The 20926-nt window shown below is 39.9% G+C and overlaps 2 protein-coding genes across 3 annotated transcripts; one reads left to right on the top strand and one right to left on the bottom strand.

The window, feature by feature from the left end:
* The first annotated feature begins 3363 nt into the window (after positions 1 to 3363).
* Positions 3364 to 7092, top strand: LOC108940748 (C-C chemokine receptor type 4-like). Its single transcript, XM_018763111.2, has 3 exons — positions 3364 to 3405; positions 3635 to 3682; positions 4900 to 7092. Exons 2-3 carry the CDS (start codon positions 3645 to 3647, stop codon positions 5903 to 5905), a joined length of 1044 nt encoding a protein of 347 aa, XP_018618627.2. The 5' UTR covers positions 3364 to 3405; positions 3635 to 3644; the 3' UTR covers positions 5906 to 7092.
* A 194-nt stretch (positions 7093 to 7286) lies between these two features.
* On the bottom strand, positions 7287 to 20789 carry glb1 (galactosidase, beta 1). 2 transcript variants are annotated; one of them, XM_018763103.1, is made up of 16 exons: positions 20725 to 20789; positions 19876 to 20045; positions 19564 to 19714; positions 19001 to 19061; positions 18724 to 18818; positions 17166 to 17346; positions 16153 to 16211; positions 15450 to 15571; positions 15059 to 15099; positions 13538 to 13650; positions 13188 to 13262; positions 11297 to 11386; positions 11094 to 11207; positions 10878 to 11009; positions 10183 to 10422; positions 7287 to 8756 (listed from the first exon to the last, which is right to left on the bottom strand). In XM_018763103.1, the coding sequence occupies exons 1-16, from the start codon at positions 20782 to 20784 to the stop codon at positions 8499 to 8501; spliced, it is 1962 nt and encodes a 653-aa protein (XP_018618619.1). In that variant the 5' UTR covers positions 20785 to 20789; the 3' UTR covers positions 7287 to 8498. The 2 variants fall into 2 exon arrangements, with proteins under 2 accessions (XP_018618619.1, XP_018618620.1); XM_018763104.1 differs by having other exon boundaries at positions 20730 to 20777.
* Positions 20790 to 20926: the final 137 nt, after the last annotated feature.

Below are 20926 nucleotides of genomic sequence, written 5' to 3'. Positions count from 1 at the left end.
ATTGAATATCCTTATGAAGCACCTGTAGAAATTCGCAAACCCTACGAACCTTTGCAAGTCTTTTACGGTCCTCGACTTTGGCCTGGCCAGCACAGGACTGCCGAGACCTCCTTTGGGTCCACAGTAACACCATTGGGTATAAGGACAAGACCCAGGAAGTCCACAGATCCCATATGGAACTGGCTCTTCTCTTCCTTCATGTATAGCTTATGTGCTGCCAGCTTTTGTAAAAGCTCCTGTACATGTGCTACATGCTCATCATAAGACTGAGAAAAGATCAGGATGTCATCTCAATAAACCAACACCGAGCGATTAATGATCTCTGAGTGTTTCATCAAACACCTGAGGGTGCATTGGCCAGGCCTGACCAGATTCTCATAATGGCCTAGGGTGGTGCTAAAAGCCATCTTCCACTCATCCCCCTCCAGAATACAGATCAAACTATACGCACTCCTGAGTCCCAGTTTCGTGGTTTTCTTAGCTCCTGAGACCTGTTCAAGGGCAGAGGTACTTAAAGGTAATTGCATTCAGCCCCAATAGTCACTACAAGGGGGTAAGCCCCCATCTTTCTTTTTCCACAAAAAAGAAGGCAGCAGATGCTGGAGAAGTGGATGGGCAAAGTATCCCTGCTTCTAGTGCCTCCGATACATATGCCTCCATGGCCTCATGTTCTGGTTGGGAAAGGGGATAAACTGTTCCCCTACGGGGTGTCGTGCCAGGCAGAAGGTCGCAATCCCAAGGCCTATGAAGGAGCAGTTCAGTAGCCTCGCATTTGCTAATCACCTCCGATAGGTGTGTGCACTCCCCGAAATCTGCAGGGGCATATGCATTAGAATTCTCTATGGATATGGCACTACAAGGTAATCAACAACAGTGTTCTGTATACTGCCTTCCCCAAGAGAGCACCCGATTGGTACTCCAAGAAAGGACGTGGACATGGTGGGTGACTAACCACAGAACAGGTGGTTGAAGGGAGATTTAACCCGATAAAACCAGATCTGTTCTTATGGGACAGCCCCACCTACAGAGTGACAGGTTCCGTATGGTGTTCCAACCACCCGAACCCAACTGGTCTTCCATCACTAGCCAACGGTTTTGAGCACGGAGTACAGAGCAAACCCCAAGACTCAGAGATATTGCCATCTATGAAATTCCCGGCAGCACCACTATCCACCAGAGCTTTCGCCTCACGTATCTGCAAGCCCCTAACACTTTAGCTGATAATAATAACTGTGAGAAATATCACTCACCAGTTGACTGCGCTGGATCCATCAGACGGTCGCACGCACTGGACAGGAGACCTGAATGTGGTTCTGCAGCTCCGCAGTAAAAAAAAAGCACAAATTCTGCTGGAAACACTGCCTTCTCTTCCTCTGTCAAACGTCCTTTGTGGCACCGAAATGCTGCCTGTTTTGTGCGTGATTCGTCAAGCGAAACGCAGTTCATACAGCAGCGTATTTTCGCCTGTTCTCCGTCACTCTTGGATGTGTTGGCAGCCCTGTGTTCAGTGCTGGGGAACGAGGGGGGAGGGGGTGCTGCCACGCGCACTTGTGGATGGAGCGGACCGACCGGACTGACCGGGAGCACGATGTCTAGTGTGTATCAGTTGTGTTAACATTAGCAAGGACTCGGTGATTCGGAGAAGTTTGTTTGGGCGCACAGTGAGACGTTCTCCGTTCGCCTCCACCGGCATCTCCGTGAGCTCATGCAGTGCTGCTGAGGTCATGTTCTTCTGTGGGAGTCCGACACAGACGAGCGTTGCCATTACGCCCGAACACGAAGGAAAAGTAAAATGACTGCACGTGCAGAGTGTATTTATAAGTGCACAGTGCAAACTGTAAAATACCACGTAGAGGTGAAACATTGAACGCGGGACGAGGAGACACACGGTGTATTCACACAAAGGTGAACAGTGAAACGTGAATTTGTGCATTGGACTTGAACACGAAGGTGTGATGAAATACCGGACTGGAACACTGGACCAGGACTGGAGAAAAAAAGGTAGGAGTAGACGGGACGGGTACTCGGGACTGGAACATAAACACCTACAGAACAAACTGTGGAAAGGGGGAGCTAATGATCGTCAAGAGCGCACAACAGAAACACTGATTAAGAATGAGCGATCTATCAGCTTGCTTTTTTATACTTCAGCAACTGCCAGATTGCGAACACGTGCATGGGTCTGGGCTAGCGGTAGTGAGTGGCGCCATCTCTGGCCCGGAGGGGTATTATCCCTGTGGGTAGTGACAATTCCAAAATGAATGAACATTTAAATTTGTTTTTTTCAACGCAAATATACAGCCTTTCCTTGGGTCAGAGGGGCTGTTTAGAGAGCTAAATCCTCTGCCATGCATTTGCATTTTCTCACTGTACTGATTCTGCTTCTGTGGCGTTGTGAAGTATCTCTGTTCCATCGTTAAATCAAACAAAACCATTACGTTATGTGTAGAGTGCTGAATATAATAATGAAACCCATGTCAGGTGACAGAGAGAGCATCACGAGTGTTACATGACTAACCTTAACCACTTTCCAGACAACTGGTGAAGAGAAATTCCAAAACTGAGTAAGACAAAAACTGAAATTACCTGTCTTTTTAAAGTCTCATGTTTGTTTCTTACATCTGCTGAAAGACAGCTATGCAACTACTTATCTCAAACATTGTCTAGTGAATGTAATTGTACAAAACTGGACTGGCAGAACATCCAAAGTCACTGATGTCCTTTAGATGATTAACTCACACCATGTGATTCATCAAGACATACATCTAACTCCCAGTCTTCCCAGTGACACTGGTGGTTAACAACTTGCCCCTTTAAAGGATGTCTAGTGCAGCCTATGAGGGGTGAAATGTTGACTCTCAGTTCTACTTCTGACACCAGCATTTCAAATACAAGAACGGTATGATGTAACTTACACTGTGCAGAAAAATTTGGCTAAATTATTAATGGGTTCGTGTTAACAGGATGTTCGTTGTGTAATGATAAAAGCCATCGTCTTACGCTCTGAAAGTTTGAATCCCACTCATTCAAGTTTTGCACAAAATTGTACTGTAAGAATACCCTACTGTAAGAACTGGTAAAAAAAAGAAAATCACTGTAGTGCACAAATCTGGAATTCTAAATTGCTTTGAACACATTTTTCAGGTACATAACAAATCCACAATACCTCTTCTGGTACAGAAAATAAAATGAGTTTGTAAATGAATAATTAAAATATGTATGCATATGGCATGCGACACTATACTCTGCATATTTACCTGAAGCTGAGGCAGAAACTCCCCTGGAGTGTGTGGTTACCCAGTGCAAAAAAGAGAACACATGGTTTTCAAATGTGAAACAGCAGGTAGTGAAATGTCTCGATACTTCTACATGTTCCTTCATTGAGTGTGAAACTGATAAACAACGGTAAGATCATGATCAAATCTTATTTGCAAAATCTGTATGCTGTGATAAAATTGTTTGATTTCAGAAACACAGGCAGTATTTTTTAAAATCCATTCATTAAAAATGTCAGGTAAAAAAAACTTGGGTTATAATACCTTTTGAACTTTAAAAGTGGTCCGGATGTGCAATGTTAATAATAAAGTTAATCTAATTAATTTATGAAAATAACACATAATTAACATTTTTACAGAAATTACAACATGGATTCCACAGTGCTCAGCAATAACTCCCTGAAAATGTAAGTGAACGACTTTGAAATTGACTACATATGAGAAGTAAACAGAAAAGACACAAAATTGTGTTACTGTTGTCTTGTGTTGCCTTCAACTTAGTATTTTATGTGTACAGTACTTTCCTCCGCAAATGTGTGTCAGATCTGCTTTACATTTTAACTGGTTTAAAACTGTTGATGTTGCTGTGCACCCCTGAACTGAGAGCTGATGTGTAGAGATTTCCCCAAGTAACACATTTTTTTGTGAGCTCACACAACAAATACTATTCCCTTCTTTGAGATTAAGTTCACTGTGGCAATGTGGTATTCTTCATACCATTGTTATCTTCTTGCTTTGATGTTATCAGGACATTTTCGTGATTGGCCAGATTCATATCAGTTGTGGTAAATTTTTTAATTTTCCGATTTCTTTTTAGTTTACTTCACATCAAACCATAACCAGTTACATAAATGGGTTATATAGGGTCTTAATGCGAAGAATTTCTAGATAGGAAGTTTAGCAGGTAAACCCATGATGTACAAAATTCCAGAATTTCCATGTAAGTTACTAGTGAAAACTTGCCAGGACCAGATATATGAGGAGTGATCAAAACCTCTACGACTTAAATGTTTTTAAAAGTGGTGTAGAAACAACAAAACTGTGAGCCGAGTGCTTTAAAGCAGTCCCCCTCCCAAGCGATAGGATTTTGTTCCGATTTTTCAGCCAAAAATCGGCAACTGTGAGTTGTTTAACTTCCACTTCTGTTTTTACGGTTGTTGGAACACCATCAAATCTTCTTTTCAGCTTCATTTTATTTCTTGAGAGCAATAAAATGATGAGGAAGGTCAGATAAATAAAGGTTAGACCCACTGGAATGCTTTTTTGCAACAGTCTACGAAGGAACATTGTCATAGTGCTGAAGTCATCAAAAATTGTACAGCTTGAAGTAGTTAGGAGGCAATGAACAACACTGCCTCAAGCGCAGTTTTTAAGTTCCAAAAAAATTATAAATTTTATAAAATTATGAATTACAAATTACTGTAAAGTGTAATTTCTTTACATATTTGTTTTTACATCATTCTAGCAACAGTAACTCTGTATTTGTGACTGCATCAATGACAGTTACAAAGGCTACAATGACATTTCAGAGCATTGTGGTGTATGGAGGTCCTTTCTCAATTTATGATTATTCTTCATGTCATATATTGTTTTGATTATACAGTGAATATTCATTTCTTTACAGAAGCAGTGAGAGCTCTGAAGAAATTTATGAGGATTATTACAGTGGTAACCCAGATGCACCCTCAGTGTGCAGGTATGAAAGACACGGTGCTCTGTTCCTGCCTGTCCTGTACTCCCTCTGCTTTGTCATCGGCCTCATCGGCAACAGCCTTGTCTTCTGGGTCATACTGGCTCGTGTGAAACTGCGAAACATGACGGACGTCTGCCTCCTGAACCTGGCCATCGCTGACCTGCTACTGCTCTGCGCCCTCCCCTTCCTGGCACACAGCTCCAGAGCAGACTGGGTCTTCGGTGAAGCCATGTGCAAAATCATCCTTAGCACCTACTACATTGGTTTCTACAGCGGCATCTTCTTTGTCATACTGATGAGCATTGATAGGTACCTGGCGATCGTCCACGCTGTCTATGCCTTGAAAGCCAGGACGCGCACCTATGGACTTATTGCCAGTGCTGTGGTCTGGATTCTAGGGTTTTTGGCTTCATTCCCAGAGGTTCATTTCATTACTGTTGATCACCTGTCTAACGACACACAGTGTTTAGTTAATTACAATACAAATAAGTCCTTGACAGTATTTGGCCTGTTAAAAATGAATGTTCTCGGCCTTCTGATTCCATTAGGCGTTATGGTGTTCTGCTACTCAATGATCATCAGGAGGCTGCTCCGCAGCAAGTCACTGAAGAGCAAGACAATACAGCTTGTGCTCTTGGTAGTTGTGGTCTTTTTTTGCTGTTGGGTTCCATACAATGTTGCATCATTCTTCAAGGCACTTGAACTTTTACAAGTCTACACTGCATGTCATTCCAGCAAGGCTATCCGACTGAGTCTGCAAATCACAGAAGCTCTCGCTTATTCTCACACCTGTTGGAACCCCATCCTTTATGTCTTTGTAGGGGAAAAGTTCAGGAAACACCTCCTAACCCTTATAAACAGGGCTTTCAGCAAAGAGCACTCCTTCTTTATTACTTCTTCACCATCAGTGCACTCCCAGTCAAGCAAATCTGAATAAATATCACCTTATACAGGTGGCAGACAAAATAATGGAAGCAACATTGATATCAAGGACCTAATTAAATTCACTTTCATAGAGTGCTCTTCTCACACAGTGACACAGAGCACTGAACAAAGGATCAGAGGCACAATACAAATAAAAGGCTGGCTATATATTGAATTACTATAACTATACAATTAAAGCTATAAGTAAGCCTGCTGGAACAAAAGAGGAGCAAATGAAAGGAAGAAAAAATGAACCAAAAGACAAGGGAGGAAAAAAAAATCTCTGGGGGTCCCAGTGCCAGTGCTGCCCACCCATACTGAGCATTCTAAATTTAAAAAAAAAAAAGGAGACATAGCATCACCACTAGATGCTAATAAGAAGCAGGGCCACCTTTCGCCTCCAGAACAGTTTCATTCCTTCTCTGATGCTGCCACACAAGTCCTGAATTCTGTGAAAAGCCTGCAGTGCTGAGGAATAAAGGTGGAAATTGTCTTCATAATTTGCATTGCAGAACTTGTCTTAAAGGTTCATTAATGTTGAATTGTGGTGACTGGGAAGGCTATGGAAGGTATTGAATTCATTTAGCAGTGAGTATGGAGGCACTATCAGCTATCATTACGGAAACAACATACGGGAACAATGTTTGCACCATAGAGGGCACCTAGTCTTGGGAAATGGCCTCATATTCCTTGGCCATCATACGATCATGCAGAGCTGCCATCAAACCTAATGACTCTCATGAGATGGCTGTCCATATTATTAAAGATCCCCTATCATGTTTAATAGTTGGTAACAGACTGTTGACAGCACACAATCATCCTTTGGTTTTCTCCCAACGTAAACCCATCCCTGTCAGAAATCAGGTAAAAGGTGACTCATCAGACCATATTACTTTTTTTCCATTGCTCGGGGGTCCAGATTTTGTGCTTTTTACACCAGATTGTGTGTCTGTGTGTTGTCCTTGGATAGAATTCTAAATAGCAGCCATGCCATAAATTCCACCATTGTGAGGCTCATGAGGTAGTTTTTCTACAGACTAGGTCACACAAGTGCTTGTTCATTCCTGTGGTAATTTTTGAGGCCATACATTTGTGGCACCAAGCAATTATCCGTTAAAGAGTCCATTTATCCATGTTTGTGAATTCTGACTGGTGACCATAGTTTACCAATGCAGCTTGTCCATGTTTGGCATATGCGTTCCCCGCTTTTGTAACGAATGCGCCTGCAATTCAGGAATAAACTATTTTTGCCACTTTGGAACTCTTTTGGTTGCCTCATGTTTTTTCTCAAAAACTCAAATATGAAAGTACTAATTGTCATACCTCATTTATAGATGACAAATACTGGTAACATCTAATATGACTCATGTTTACCCCTGCATTCTTCAAAGTCAGCCCTTTTTCATGCAGTGTTTATTTGGTCTCCCATGGAAAACAGAACAATGATAGAAAGCAAAGACACTAGGAACAACAATGTTTCCATCTGAAAGTGCATCAAAAATTTTTCTTGTATATCTGCCCAACACAGCATATTTTTAACCCAGTGTCAAAATATTGCAGAACTGAAAAATGAATTTCAACATTAACTGTAAAGTACTGTGAAGAAAAAAATATGGTAGAATTAATTTGACAACAGTAAATGTTACCTTTAATACATACCTATAAGGGGGGAGAGAGAAAAAAAAAAAAAAAAAAAAAAACTGACAGTGGTTAACAGGTGCAAAACCCACAGTTTTTGGCTTTCAACCAACTGTCATCTCACCATTACAAGTGTCAGCAGCAAAGTTTCATATTCTGCTCTAACAGTAAACACACAAGGATTTCTGCAGGTTTGCCATTTGTGCAATATTTTTTGTGCAAAAAAGGAAAAGCTCCCTCCATTGAACAGTAATAGACAGCAGGTTGCAGAGCAGTTAGACTGCTCATTCATACCCTAAACCTGCTACAAAAGGCACTTATATTTACCAAAACAGAAGAGGAATATTTTCTAAAAAGCACACTTTCACATATAAACATCTACTTAAGTAGATTTTGTTTGGTGCTCGTATCAAAATCACATTTGAACTTTTTGGCAATATTTTTACGTTACTGACATTGTTTACAAAATAATTCTATGCTGAGCATTTACTGTTCCATGAACCTCTCATTTATAAACACAAAAAAGTGTTCCAAGGTTTGACAAAAGTTTCAGTGTAATTACTCTGGTTGTGAAATAACATCATATGTTCTCCGGAAATGCTTTACATGTGAAACTTCCAGTTACAAGTCTGCTTTCCTAATCATTTTAAAAATCCAGAACAAACAAATTCAAAACATTTAGATAAAACTAGACTACTGAGTCATAAGGGTGTAATAAAAAATGCATTCCCTTTGTATAAATAATTGTTAAAAGCCAGCCAGAATTGAACTCCATCCTTCGATTGTGTAACACCTTGAATTTCATGAATTTATTACAGTAACAGGACATGAGTTAAAAACTGTAAAAGCTGATTTTGATTTCCTTCCATGAGAAACACAAGAACCCCAAATCACCTAATATGAAAGCCAATTTCTAGTGGCATGTTCAAATCAACGAAACTGTAGTACTGAAGAACACCTACAGTGAATCACAATAAGTCACCTTTGTGGAAAAAGCTGTGAAACGCGTGGGCTGTGGTGTGGGCTACTGTGCTGTTGATGACAGGGATGGCGGTAAACTGTACAGTGCAGGATCCTGAGGAACAAGGGTCGGACTCTAGTTCCAGCAAGGTCACATTGTTGGGAGCGTCCGTACTCAGCACATGAGCAGGGACATACAGCGTGAGCTGGGGACCTCTTTTCGGCCAATACCGACCCAAATTGAAGCCGTTCATCCAGACTTGTCCCTGAGACAGAACACAGGGCAAAGTTAAAGGATAACAAAACCCCCAGACAGTTCAGCATTGCAAGCGTAATTGTTGTTACTGTTAATTGTTTCGGCAAGGTTACTCTTCCTGGAACTGGGGACACAAGTTTGTAACTAAAGTTAACCACAGATGCTTTCACATGCAAATGTCCACTATATCCAGTCAACTAGTTGTTAATCACAGTAAAAAAAATCTGTTGTGGGTTTTAGTAGAGGTACAAAAGGAGGCATTGTATTTTTCTGTGAGACGTACATCGCTTTGGTGATAAACATCTGCTAAATGAATAAATGTAAATATAAGTATGAGAAATCCTCTTCCAGAATGTGGCTGTTTTAGCCAGTACAATGTCCTTCAGGTGACGGAAATTATAAATTTTCTGCCAGTCATTCACCCACTTACAAAAGTTGACAGATGAAAACAATGTTATTGTAAATTACTAACATAAAAAAAAAAAAGTGTTTAAACATGAAATTATTGATAAGAGATTATGACCACAGTAAAATCATGTTGCATTATCTTTCCAGTCTTATTATGGTGAGATTTTTGGATCTGAATCAGGGGTACTTTTAAAGCTATGTTATTTTGGAAATTCCACATACATTTCTTGTCACTGTTCTTACACTGAAGAATAATTGATTTATTACTTTGTCATCAAGTATTATTCTCCAGTGAATACAGTAACATGTGAAACTGAATAAAACTCATTATCTTTACTGAGGTATCTTTTTTGATAAAGATTTATACTTCCGTAATTATGCTGCAGTGTAAATGTTGAGTTTCAGTGCTGACATTTTTCATATGGAACATGAGAAACCCAAGAAACTTTTAATGTGCAGAAATATATGGTCATCCTAAATCAATACCATCTGAAGTCCTTAAATGTAAAACACTAGCAAGCTGCTAATAACTGTCCAAAGCAATACCTATTCTTGCAAGCTGTCCCAGGAGGAAAGCCTACGTGCGACTCAAATAGTTCACGCGCCTTAATCTTCCTGTTTTTATCATTCCTGAGAATCTATAACCACATCTTCCACTTTAAGAACTCTGTGGTCTCAAGACTGAGAAATGATGCATATTTTCTAGTCAGACATTCAGCAGAGCACAGTCATCAAGAGAATGTGTCTATGCAGAAAGGTCTGCGTGCAGTACAGGGTGTTCAGTAAAAGGTAGTATGTCATTCTTGCAGGTTTATTATGAATGTAAATGTCAATGCCTCTTTCATACCACAATAGTAGTACTAATGGACTGATAAAAAGTAAGAAATTGAGATTTTATAAATACTAAATGTCTATTTTATTTTTTTCTTAAGGCATATTCACTTGAAACTCTTTTCTTGGGACTCTGGAGGATTTAAAACCAAAATATTATACACAGTTTATTCTGTTAGCCATTAGGCCTGCAATACCTTGGTCCAGCCGGGAAACTCAATGTATGTGTCTTGAGGCAGGTCTGGTATACCATTTGGGATGCTGAAAGTGCCGCTATAGAACGCAGGCGCAGAGAGGGGTGTGACCAGGGTGCTCCACATCTCCTCTGTTTGGCTTCCTGTCAGCAGGCCCTGACTCACTGCCTCATCGATACTCAGGCTATAGACCAGCCAGTCTGTGAGCACCTTAGAATTGAGGGTCAGGTTGGACGTCAACCCCTGTGGACATTGTCATAGGAGCAACACATCAGACGCATGAGTGACGTGCCAGTGTTACAAATGAACACTCAAATCATAATGCGATCTGGGTGGTGGAACTGCAAACTACTACTCTAGTTGACTAACCAGAACACCCTGCTTGTTAACCCAATGACACACAAATGCCCACAAGTTTCCTGTTAGATAGGTTGAAGACTTCTGAACTGAAAAGCAACAGTTACTGTATGTCAAGGATGCCATTTGAACTAATTAAGCATACCACAATTTAATTGATCATCTCAGCAGGTAGACAAAGTGCTGGTTAATCCACTTCCCAGAAAATGGGTCAAGATAACCAAAAACTGTCAAGGCAGTTGAAAACAAAGTTCTTCATTTCTGACATTGGTCAAAGGGCAGCTACACATCTACGGTTGTCTACTGAGTAACTGAAGAAAGAAAGTGGAAGAATATCTAACCTTAAAGTCATTGATGCCCTTTCCATAGTTCACTCGCCCCATGTTCTCCACCAGGACATCCAGTTGACTCCCGGCCGTCCCTGTGATATTGATGGTTATATACTTGTCTCTTTCAAGGACACCCGCTGCAACCTATATGAGGGGGATCAAGTCTTGTATTTAACGCAAACACTGACACAGTATCTCAAATTCCAGAATCTGCAGAGTGCGACTTACACCATCCACAGAAACATAGGCACGATCACGAACTCCGTTGAGTGGTGAAGAAAGAGGGGTGGGTGTGCTGCAGTTCATGGGTAACTTGGTGCGATACAGCACATATCCAAAGTGCTTTTAAAAAAATAAAAACAAAAAAAAAAAAAAAAAAGTCAAATGGGTACTCTGCCAGATATGGAGGTCCTCTGTCTTTGTGATGTTACCTGGTTAATGTCAGTGAAAGTCAGAGGGTAGATGGTTTTCACAGGACCGGAGAATGACACTGTGTCTAAAGCTTCAGACAAGGTCTTCAGCTGAGTGAACAGAGATTAAATAAATTAAAATCTTTTGAACACAGTTCCACAGCTGACAAATATTTCACTGCATCGTGGGTCTCACTCTATGACAGATCTCCTAAGTGGGATTTAAACCAGGTTCAAACAAACGGAACTGCAACACTACTGAAAAGATACAACATACTGTGGCCTAGTTTCACCCTCTCCAAAACCATGACCTCTCTCAAATGTCTCAGCTGAACAGCATCACACCGCATATCCTTCCTGCATAAACACACACTGCTAACTTCCTTTACACACTCCAATGACACAAACATTTCTCATATATGAATTCATGTCAGTAGGTATCTGTGTTACTTTGACACAATTTCTTGTTGCACGTATTAACTTTGAGCTGCATTCAGAGGGAAACGGACTATGTCACATGTTCGGCAAAGAACTTTCTTGGCGTGAGCATCGTTAAGCGTGCTTTTTACTTTTTTTTTTAAAAAAAAAAAAAAAAGAAAAGAAAAAAGGGATATCGTGCAGTCACTAACAGGCAGCTGGGGTACTGAGATAATAAGTAGCCACAAAAATCTGGAGGTGAGGATGCTTACATCCTACACATCACAGCAGTGGTACCGAAAGAGGGGGGGGGGAACAACAACATCATTCCATACACTGCTGCATTATTCCTACAGAACAAGGAGATGCATCTTATTCCTTTTCCATTTCCTATTCAGAATAACTAATATGGAAAAATATGTGGTACTTAATCTTCCTGATTGTAAAATTGTATTGTTTAGTTGATGTGTTGCCCTGAGGTCACAAACTTGTTTGTAAACTAAGCCATTTACAATTGCAATGATCCACTTAGACAGCTGGGTAATTTTTTTTTTGTATCTGAGGAATTCAGAATAAGTACCTTACACATTAATAGTACAGTCAGAGTAGGGATATGAACCCAGGTCATTTGATTGCAAACAGATGGCTGTAACTCCTAACACTGCCTGCTGTAAAAGCCATTCAAAGACATATGCCAACTACGAATATAAACGACTGCCAGTGGGGAATTACTGGTGCACTAAAAAAGCCAGATAACTTTGCTATGAATGGATTAGTTCACTACAAGACCTGATCACTCGCTACACTCCAACCAGACTGTTGTAGTATCCCACCTCTGCCAGCTTGGTGGTTCCACATACAAGAGTTTCAAAGTCAAAACCACAAGGGTTTTGGTTCTGGCTCAAATGTGGTGGACTGATCTTCTCTCACTCGGAACTGCTGAATCTCTCTACATTAGGGAAGGTCTCAAAACTCCCCCCACTTCTACCCTGATCTCATAAGTGCATGATAAATGTGTAATTTTTAATAATGGAAGGCCTATATGCAGCTACTAGTGCAATGTCTACTGGTTCATAGAGATGGAACAAATTGACTGTACTCAAAAATTGTGTCTGCATCTAAATCTCTCCTGTTGATATAATCAACTTTTCTATTGTTCTGAGATGTAAGTTGCTTTAGAGAAAAGCATTCACTAAACGAATAAAATGTAATGATCTAGTGCCAGAAATGGGTCAAATGATACAAGCCAGTCAGGATACAAGAGCCAACTACTAAATGATTTCCTTATCTATCATGCCACTCATAGCACAGAAGAAAGTAGTAATGGCTCCTAGTTGCCTTTCTCTCAGAAAAGATCTTCACTCAAGACCGCTTCACTTATCAAAAGGTGAAAATCCCCTTTAAAAGAGATTATAGAAAAGATTAAAAGACAGTACCTGTCTCTTGACATTTTGATATTAATCTAGTTTCCATGACACCTGCAACGACAACCTACCTTGTTCATTTTGACAGCTCCATACGCGTACTTTGGTGTTGATGGTGGTACTGGGCCTTCTGGTATGCTTTTGTACTACAAATGTCATGTATTAAGCAGAAAAATAAAAACATGATCACTTCAACACATCAGTGACTATTAATAATTCTGGAACAAGAAATAAATATTCCACTGTGGATACACCTGAAGCAGTAACAGTACTTTTAAACTAGTCTTGAGATTAAACAAAGTCACTGGCCAGTTTTTTAATACTGAATAAAGAAAACATGCAACTTATGACGATAAGTGAGGGCTTAAAATTGGATGTGTAAAAGGACAAACTGGGCAAGCAGGTTGTGTCGAAGTTTCACCTGTTGTATCACATGGCGTATGGCAAAGTACTTTCCTGTGAGATCTCCAGCTTCGGTAAGGGGGGCATCATAGTCATAGCTGGTGGGCTGGGGTGCATAGGGGGTGTTGGCACCTGCGGGGGTTGGGTACACATACACAAAAAAGGGCATCATGTCTGACTCCCTGGATCTGGGCTACAAGCTCATATCTTAAATTCCAAAACTAGTGAGCTAAAACCTTCTTAAAATTACTGAAATATATAAAAAGGCAGTGGAACTTATTCTCTTTGCAGTCTGTGGATTTACAGCATTGACAGATGACTTACTGGATTGGTTTCAGAATTCAAAGATACAGCTGAGGAAAAGCAATACAACCATCAAGAACTGATCTTTGTTTGAACAATGTGCCTGGAGACAGACAGAAGTACATTATTCTAGCAAAAATGTGACAGTCCCCTAGTTTTAAGAAACAGGCAGTGAAAAACCTGTTGAAACATATGATTTGTACAGGAAAGGACTGGAACACTGCAGCGGCTACCATGCAACTCTTCTTCTCAAGTACCGGAAAGATTTTCTATGTGTGAGCACACATTTCCCCCAGTTCATCCTTCCAGTCGATGTTAAAGTCTTGTTTTACTTTTACATACAAAAATACACAGGAGCACGTTACCTCTGAGTTACGCATTTACAAACACTGATTATTTTTAACTGCATTTTCTTTTCCGAAATTTCTGTCTGCTGCACTGTCAAAGTGGCCTGCAGTTCAGCACCTAGCTGACAGCTAGCAGTAGAACAGTGCAACAGTGTGGGGGTGTAGGGCCACCTTCATTCAACTGACTTCTACAATGAGCTCGTGCTTGGTGTTTGAGTGTCTGATCAACAACAATATGAGGAATGCTGCACCGATTTCTGGGATGAATCGTTCAGCTACTGGCATTAAAGAGGAGTTTCCAAACACTCTTTTCAGTCATTTTAAATAAGTTAATTTGTAGTGTGCTTCAAAATAAATTTAACTTCAAAAGTGTGCTCAATATTATAGTTTTGTATGAGTGTTAAAGAAACGACTGTATTATTTTACATATCACTGACCTTTTGAATGTGTAGATAATAAAGGAAGCTGGAAGTGACCAGTAAACACTGCAGATGGTTATGGTCATAGGGACTTAATAGGACAATGGGAAAATGGCATCCCTGTTTAAGTATTTTAAATTAATTTGTTTGAACACAATAAAAGCAAGGAAATAAGCCTAAAAGACTTAAAAAACAAGTGCTTTATTTGAGGTTTTTCTCAAAATATAAATAGCAAATAAATCAAGGGATGTCTATATTAAAAGTGATTAAAGGGACTCTGGATTCACAGTAATATCAAGCTATGAACTTTTTGTTCCAACTGTGTCTGTAAATTAAGGAACCTGTGTGTGTATGATACAGATGTTTTTCACATTAGCTTTAACAACTGGGGTCAATGCAGAAAATATTTATAATTAAGTCCAAACAAAAAGGACAGAAAATGCCATAAAGTAAATTTTGCTTTTCACCTACCATTCCAGTATCCAAAATTTGTTCCTCCAATAAACATGTATCTATAAAAGTGAGAACAGTATTGTACTATTATTACTTTAAAACATGTTCTATAGTGCCAGTGTTGCCTTTCATCTTGTGCTAGTCTAGTCTGCAAAAAGTAAATGATTTTGAAAATGTTAAACTGTCATTTAATTAAGAGCTAACATTTAAGCATTTCCTTTACATGTTTCAGTTCCTCCTACTCCACCACAAGTCTTAAAGCATAAATAGTATGGCAGTTATTCCATTTCATCTGTTTTGATTGTTCTGAGAAATCAATGTGACAGGTACTGTGCAAGTCGAGTGCACTGTACCACATACTCACATTATCCAAGCATCAACGCTGGATAATTGACAGGGCAGAACTCACAGATTTACACTGGCTCCTGCTTCAAGAATTTCATTGAGGGACTTTGCCACAATGGACGCAGACACGACAGAGTGGTGCTCCCCCCAGTGATCGAGCCAGCCTGTGTAAAACTCCGAGTTGACCTACGTCAGAGAACAGAATGAGACAATCTGCACCCAAACAGCAACACAAAACCAATGCACATGAGTATACAAACCCACACCCTCCTACATGTATCCATACCCACACTTCAGTGAAAATGGTTAGGCAAAGGAAATTAAACAGATTAATAATTTTTATTACAAAAGGTAACAACTAAATTAGTCAGGCTACAAAAAAGTAAATCATACATGCAAAAATAATTGGGGAACCCATTTTTGTATGTTACAATGCTCTACCTGCCAAGTGAATCTCACATTCTTTTTCCTAAATATACTATAAACTTGTACCACAAACACCCCTATTTCAGTCCCTCATTAAAAATATCAAAAAAATCATACTGAGTTTATTTCAGCCTCCTACAAGTACTCCAGAGCTCATTTTCTAAAATGACCAGCACTCAAACTGATGGGGAAAAAACAGCTAAAAAAATGAGCTAAAAACAGCAGAGGCATGTGAACAGCATCCTCTAGCGTGATGCTGTATTAACTGCTCTGCTAATCGAACACGCAGAGAAAGTGTGTGTGTATATAATTTTACGGGGGGAAGCAGTCTTTCATCTTACCAGAGGACCATGGGGCTCAGCATATCTTTGTGCAGCGAAGGCAGCTGTTACATTTCCACCTATTTAGCACAAAAGATTGAAAGTATATATACTTTTTCCTCTAAAGTAGAAACAAAATACTTAAGTCACATAAATTAACTGGGAAACATGCAGCTGCACTGGTTTTTCCCTTTTCACTTTAAAGAACAGAAGTTATAAAAGACAGCATAAAAAGAAAAGGGATGTATCAGATAGGCCTGAACCTCATTAATAAAAATAGGGTTATAATATATAAAATATAGCCAAAACATGTCAAAACAAGCATATTTGAAGAGTCCCTTGTAGACATAATAACAATAGTTAACAAATGAACAGCTGTGTGCCAACTGCAACGCAGTACCAATGTCACATCAGCAAGTGTGCAAAAAGCCATTTAGACAGATTGGATCCCGACCCACTGTTTAGCTTTTCAGAAATCACTACCTTCATGTTTTGATGTACAGACAAAGATAAAAATGGAAAACAGCAGCAGTCCCATATTTTCCCCTCATGTCTGAAACCGCTTGTCTCAAGTGGGGTCGCAGCAAACAGGAGCCTAACCCAGCAACACAGGGCACAAGGCTGGAGGGGGAGGGGACACACCCAAAACGGAACACACCCAGAACGGGACGCCAGTCTGTCACAAGGCACTCCAAGCGGGACTTGAACCCCAGACCCACCAGAGAGCAGGCACAGGCCAAACCCGCCGCGCCACTGCACTGCATCAAAACACCTGATAATTAACTACATTTAGTCATTTCCACCATGTTTGGGTCTGGTTCCAATTTCATCAATGTTCACACATCAGTGCTTGTGTCAGAAGTAGTAGAATCATCTGTCTAACAGCAAAAACAGGAAACTATAGAGCTAACACAGTCTATTCAGTATGCTCCCCTTTCTTCAGTTCCCAGTTAAACTGAAAAGTGTAACAAGTAGTGGTTAGAAACAAACAGACATACAACCATAAACAGGCACTGGCATATTGACACACTGACCTGGGCCAAAATCCACTGTTGCATAGAGGTCCTGCAAGGAACCGCATTTAAGGAAACCAACCGATGCTCCATCTGTGGTGAACAGCACCACCTCATTGCCCAGATGGTGGCGAAACAGCTGAGTAAGGTGGCGAAGGTAGTTGTAGTCGCATGCGAAGTAACTCCCGTACTCATTCTCCACCTGTGACGCATTTTGGCATGTTTGTTCACCACTATTATTTTAAAGTATTTATTACAACACCAGTGCAATGCTCAAGAATAAAAAATCCAAACAGAGAACATGGTCATTGTCTTCCAACATATTTTGAAAGTTAAAAGGAAATACAAAAAAGAAAAAAAATGCTAAAACAGAAAAACCGAGACACGGAACAGAAAATATTCTTGGGCAAGATCTTTCACCAGTGTTGTTTAACTTTAGGGGAATTTAACCTACGTAGAGCACAAAACGTCAAGGAAAAAGCTAGATGTGATAAAACTTTTTCAGTTAAACCTATCTTGAGGTGACTCTTCAGCCTTCTTCACAGTTCACTTAGCACTAACAGAGATAAGAATCAAGATGAAGAATTCAAACCACTTCTTGTATCCGCTTCACACTTATCAGCTGACATCTAAAGCAGATGTGAGATGTGTTATTTATGAAAGCTGGAAAGGTTGGAAAAAAAATGCACTTCTTCAGTTCCCCTCCCCCTAAACTAGCACCTGGGTTTCAAACACATTGTGTTTACTTGTGTGAAGGTTGTCAAGCTGCTATCATGATTTTTATATTGTTTGGCGCCACCTATAGGAAGAAAACAGCAATAGTCCAACAACTCTCACGTACCTTATCTCATCTACATTTATCTAGCAGACACTTCTCTCCACAGTAATTTCCAGTGAACTCTATGCAGTGTTATCAGCCCACACGCCTTATTCACCAAGGTGACTTACACTGCTAGATACACTACTTACACTGGGTCACTCATCCATACATCAATGGACCACACTGTCACTCACACACTGAGTGAACCTGAACAGCATGTCTTTGCAGTGTGGGAGGAAACCAGAGCGCACAAAGGAAACCCACACAGACACAGGGAGAACATGCAAACTCCACACAGACTGAGAGGGGTTTTTAAAGTATTCCTGCCCATGAAAGAAGTTCTCAGGCAGAATGAATAACTGCAGACAATGGCATGTTCTCAGACTAGAAGGGAAGAGTAGGGAGAGGGTACTGGGATACAGGCCACAAGATATGCAGGGTTTAGTTTCATCTTAGCTCTAAATTACTCTTCTTCGAGATTGACTGAACGCTCCGGAAAATTCAAATACTATTGATATTTGCTAAGAATTCCCCATTTTTCCAGTCAGTTTAAGATAAAATTCTGGGAAAAAAAAAAACTAGCATGAGCATTACTGATAATGAAATATGTTCTCTATTAGTGAATTTAAAATGCTTTAAAATATATTATTATAATTAATTACTGAAGTACCACAAATATACACCACTGGAAGTCATTTTTACCATATTAGTTAGCAGAATAGAGCAGATAAAAGCATTTAAACAGAAAAAAGGGCTTACCTGAACTGTAATAATTGGGCCTCCATTCTGATAGAGGAATGGTTTAATCTTTGGAAGCAGATTACCCATCCAGTTGTCCACAGCTCTTATATAATCTAGCACAGAAGTGTAATGTCATGTACAGCAATATTTCACTTTTATGCTAATTTGAAAAACAAAGGAAAATCATTTCGATTCAGATGCTTTAAAAACATTACATTGTAACAATTTTACTGAACAGTTAAAAAAAAAAAAAATAAATGAGAGAAAATGAAATGACCCTCATTTCCTCTCTTACCTGGGTCAGAGGATCGAAGAACTATATCAGTTTTATTGAGCAGCCAAGCAGGAAGTCCACCCTGAAAAGAGGAAAAAAAAAAAAAAAAAAAACACCCTATTCTCATTTACCATTACAGATCCTGCAATGCATTTTATATTTTTTATGACTTCAGTTAAATATCAACTTATCTACAACATTATCCTGTCAGAGAAAGAGCTACGAGCGTGGACTGGTCGTAGTTACTGTTCCTTCTTATCAAATATAAACATTGGCCCATTTATTCTTTTGATTAAGCTACTTTCTCAAATACACTGGGTCCTCATTCCTTTCCATTCAATTCAATTCATTTTGACAGAAAACTGGTTTCACCAAGGTGACACAGGATGTTACACATAGTTCCAAGGAATGGTACAGTAGAGAAGGGAATGGAACAGACAGGCAGCAGAGACATAACTCTATGCATAAGACAGTAGACAAGCTACCTTATGTTATCCCAACTTACAAATAACCCAGTTAGGAAATTCCAAAGATACAGACGTGTGTCAATCATTGTCAGAGGGATCCTCATCCATTTCACTTACCATATCCCATTCTGCACATATATATGGTCCTGGTCTCAAAACAACCAGAAAGCCAATATCATTGGCCAGCTGAAGGAAGTACTCCAAGTCTCTGTCTCCACTGAAGATGTACTGATTGGGAACTGGCTCATGATAGTTCCAGGGAACATACCTGAAAGTCAGCAAGAAGTTAACGGAGGACAAACATGTGACACAGAACAAACAGCAATGTCACATGACTGGTAAGAGCACAGCAATCAGGAAAGGTATGTTGACAAAAAATACCACATCTTCAGCTGCTTTGTCTAAGCAAAGGTGCTCCACAATACCCACGTTTGAATTGCATTCAGACCAGCCATGTACATCTTGAGCAATCGGTCCTTCCAGTAGACCCTCGGAATCCTGCTATAATGGATACTGCCAGAGATGTAGCGGAATGGGTCTCCATCCTTGCGGAAACAGTTGTTCTTGTAGTCGATCTCAAAAGTACGCGGGGCTGCAAGCTAAAAATCAATCAATCCATCAATCGAGAGTTCTGTGTTTCTTTCAAACCGTCATAACTTATCTCACACTTAGACTTAGAGTAGATGATCTGCACAAAGCTGCAGGCACCCAGAAGGAAACACATGGAGGACTCATGGAGACAAACTTACAAGACATCATTTACATTTTGTGTGATGCCACTAAGAATATTGCAACAAGGAACTTAGCCTAAGGTGCAAAAATAAGTACAAACATAAAGCAAGATGCAACCAAGGATAAGAAACGAAACAAAGTGACGAGTATGAAAGAAGTCAGTTAAGAGGTGAAACAATTTTGAATGACAGAAGACGGACACACTGAGTAACACAAGTTTAAAAGCAGTAATTTATGGCTAACATCACGCCAGTTCTTCAGCTTCCTGATTTCTACAAACGTGGTTACAGCAGCTCCTTCAGCATGAACACAGAAGTGTCTGATAACTGATGACAATTTAATAATTTTCACATTTGCTCAAAATCCAGTCAGTCGTCTCTCGTCGACGTCGTCGTGTGTATTTTATTTTTCGTACCTCGTTAAACATGATTTTTAGCAAAACCAAGAGGTGCCCTATAGTATATTTTGGAGATAATATGACAAACCAAAGCAACTGCAAACATTAAAATTACATTTAAAAAATATAATAATGTAAGGGGAACGTACTGTACTTTTGAAGGCGGCACCGGCAAACCACAGAAGCAGCACATACACACAGAAAGCCATTTTGAAACTCGTGACAACGACTTCTATCAGCTGACCAAATACTGCCACAGGGAGGCCACGTGACCACGAGCACATGAGCCATTCTGTTATTTTTATTGGCAAACTGCATGACGCCGAAGTTCACGTGATCGAGCTCACGTGA

This window comes from Scleropages formosus, chromosome 18 (assembly GCF_900964775.1).
Source record: "Scleropages formosus chromosome 18, fSclFor1.1, whole genome shotgun sequence".
Lineage (NCBI taxonomy): Eukaryota > Metazoa > Chordata > Actinopteri > Osteoglossiformes > Osteoglossidae > Scleropages > Scleropages formosus.
The sequence above is the reverse complement of the archived record's forward strand: the minus strand, read 5'-3'. Positions and strand labels throughout refer to the sequence as shown.

Excerpts from the sequence above, each read along its gene's own strand:
- LOC108940748 (XM_018763111.2), top strand. The coding sequence starts at position 3,645 with ATGGATTCCACAGTGCTCAGCAATAACTCCCTGAAAAT. Across the intron at positions 3,683-4,899 it reads AGCAATAACTCCCTGAAAAT|AAGCAGTGAGAGCTCTGAAG; the intron begins GTAAGTGAACGA and ends ATTTCTTTACAG.
- glb1 (XM_018763103.1), bottom strand. The coding sequence starts at position 20,784 with ATGGCTTTCTGTGTGTATGTGCTGCTTCTGTGGTTTGCCGGTGCCGCC. Across the intron at positions 15,100-15,449 it reads GCAGGAGCCAGTGTAAATCT|ATACATGTTTATTGGAGGAA; the intron begins GTGAGTTCTGCC and ends TCACTTTTATAG. Across the intron at positions 10,423-10,877 it reads AGGGCATCAATGACTTTAAG|GGGTTGACGTCCAACCTGAC; the intron begins GTTAGATATTCT and ends CAATGTCCACAG.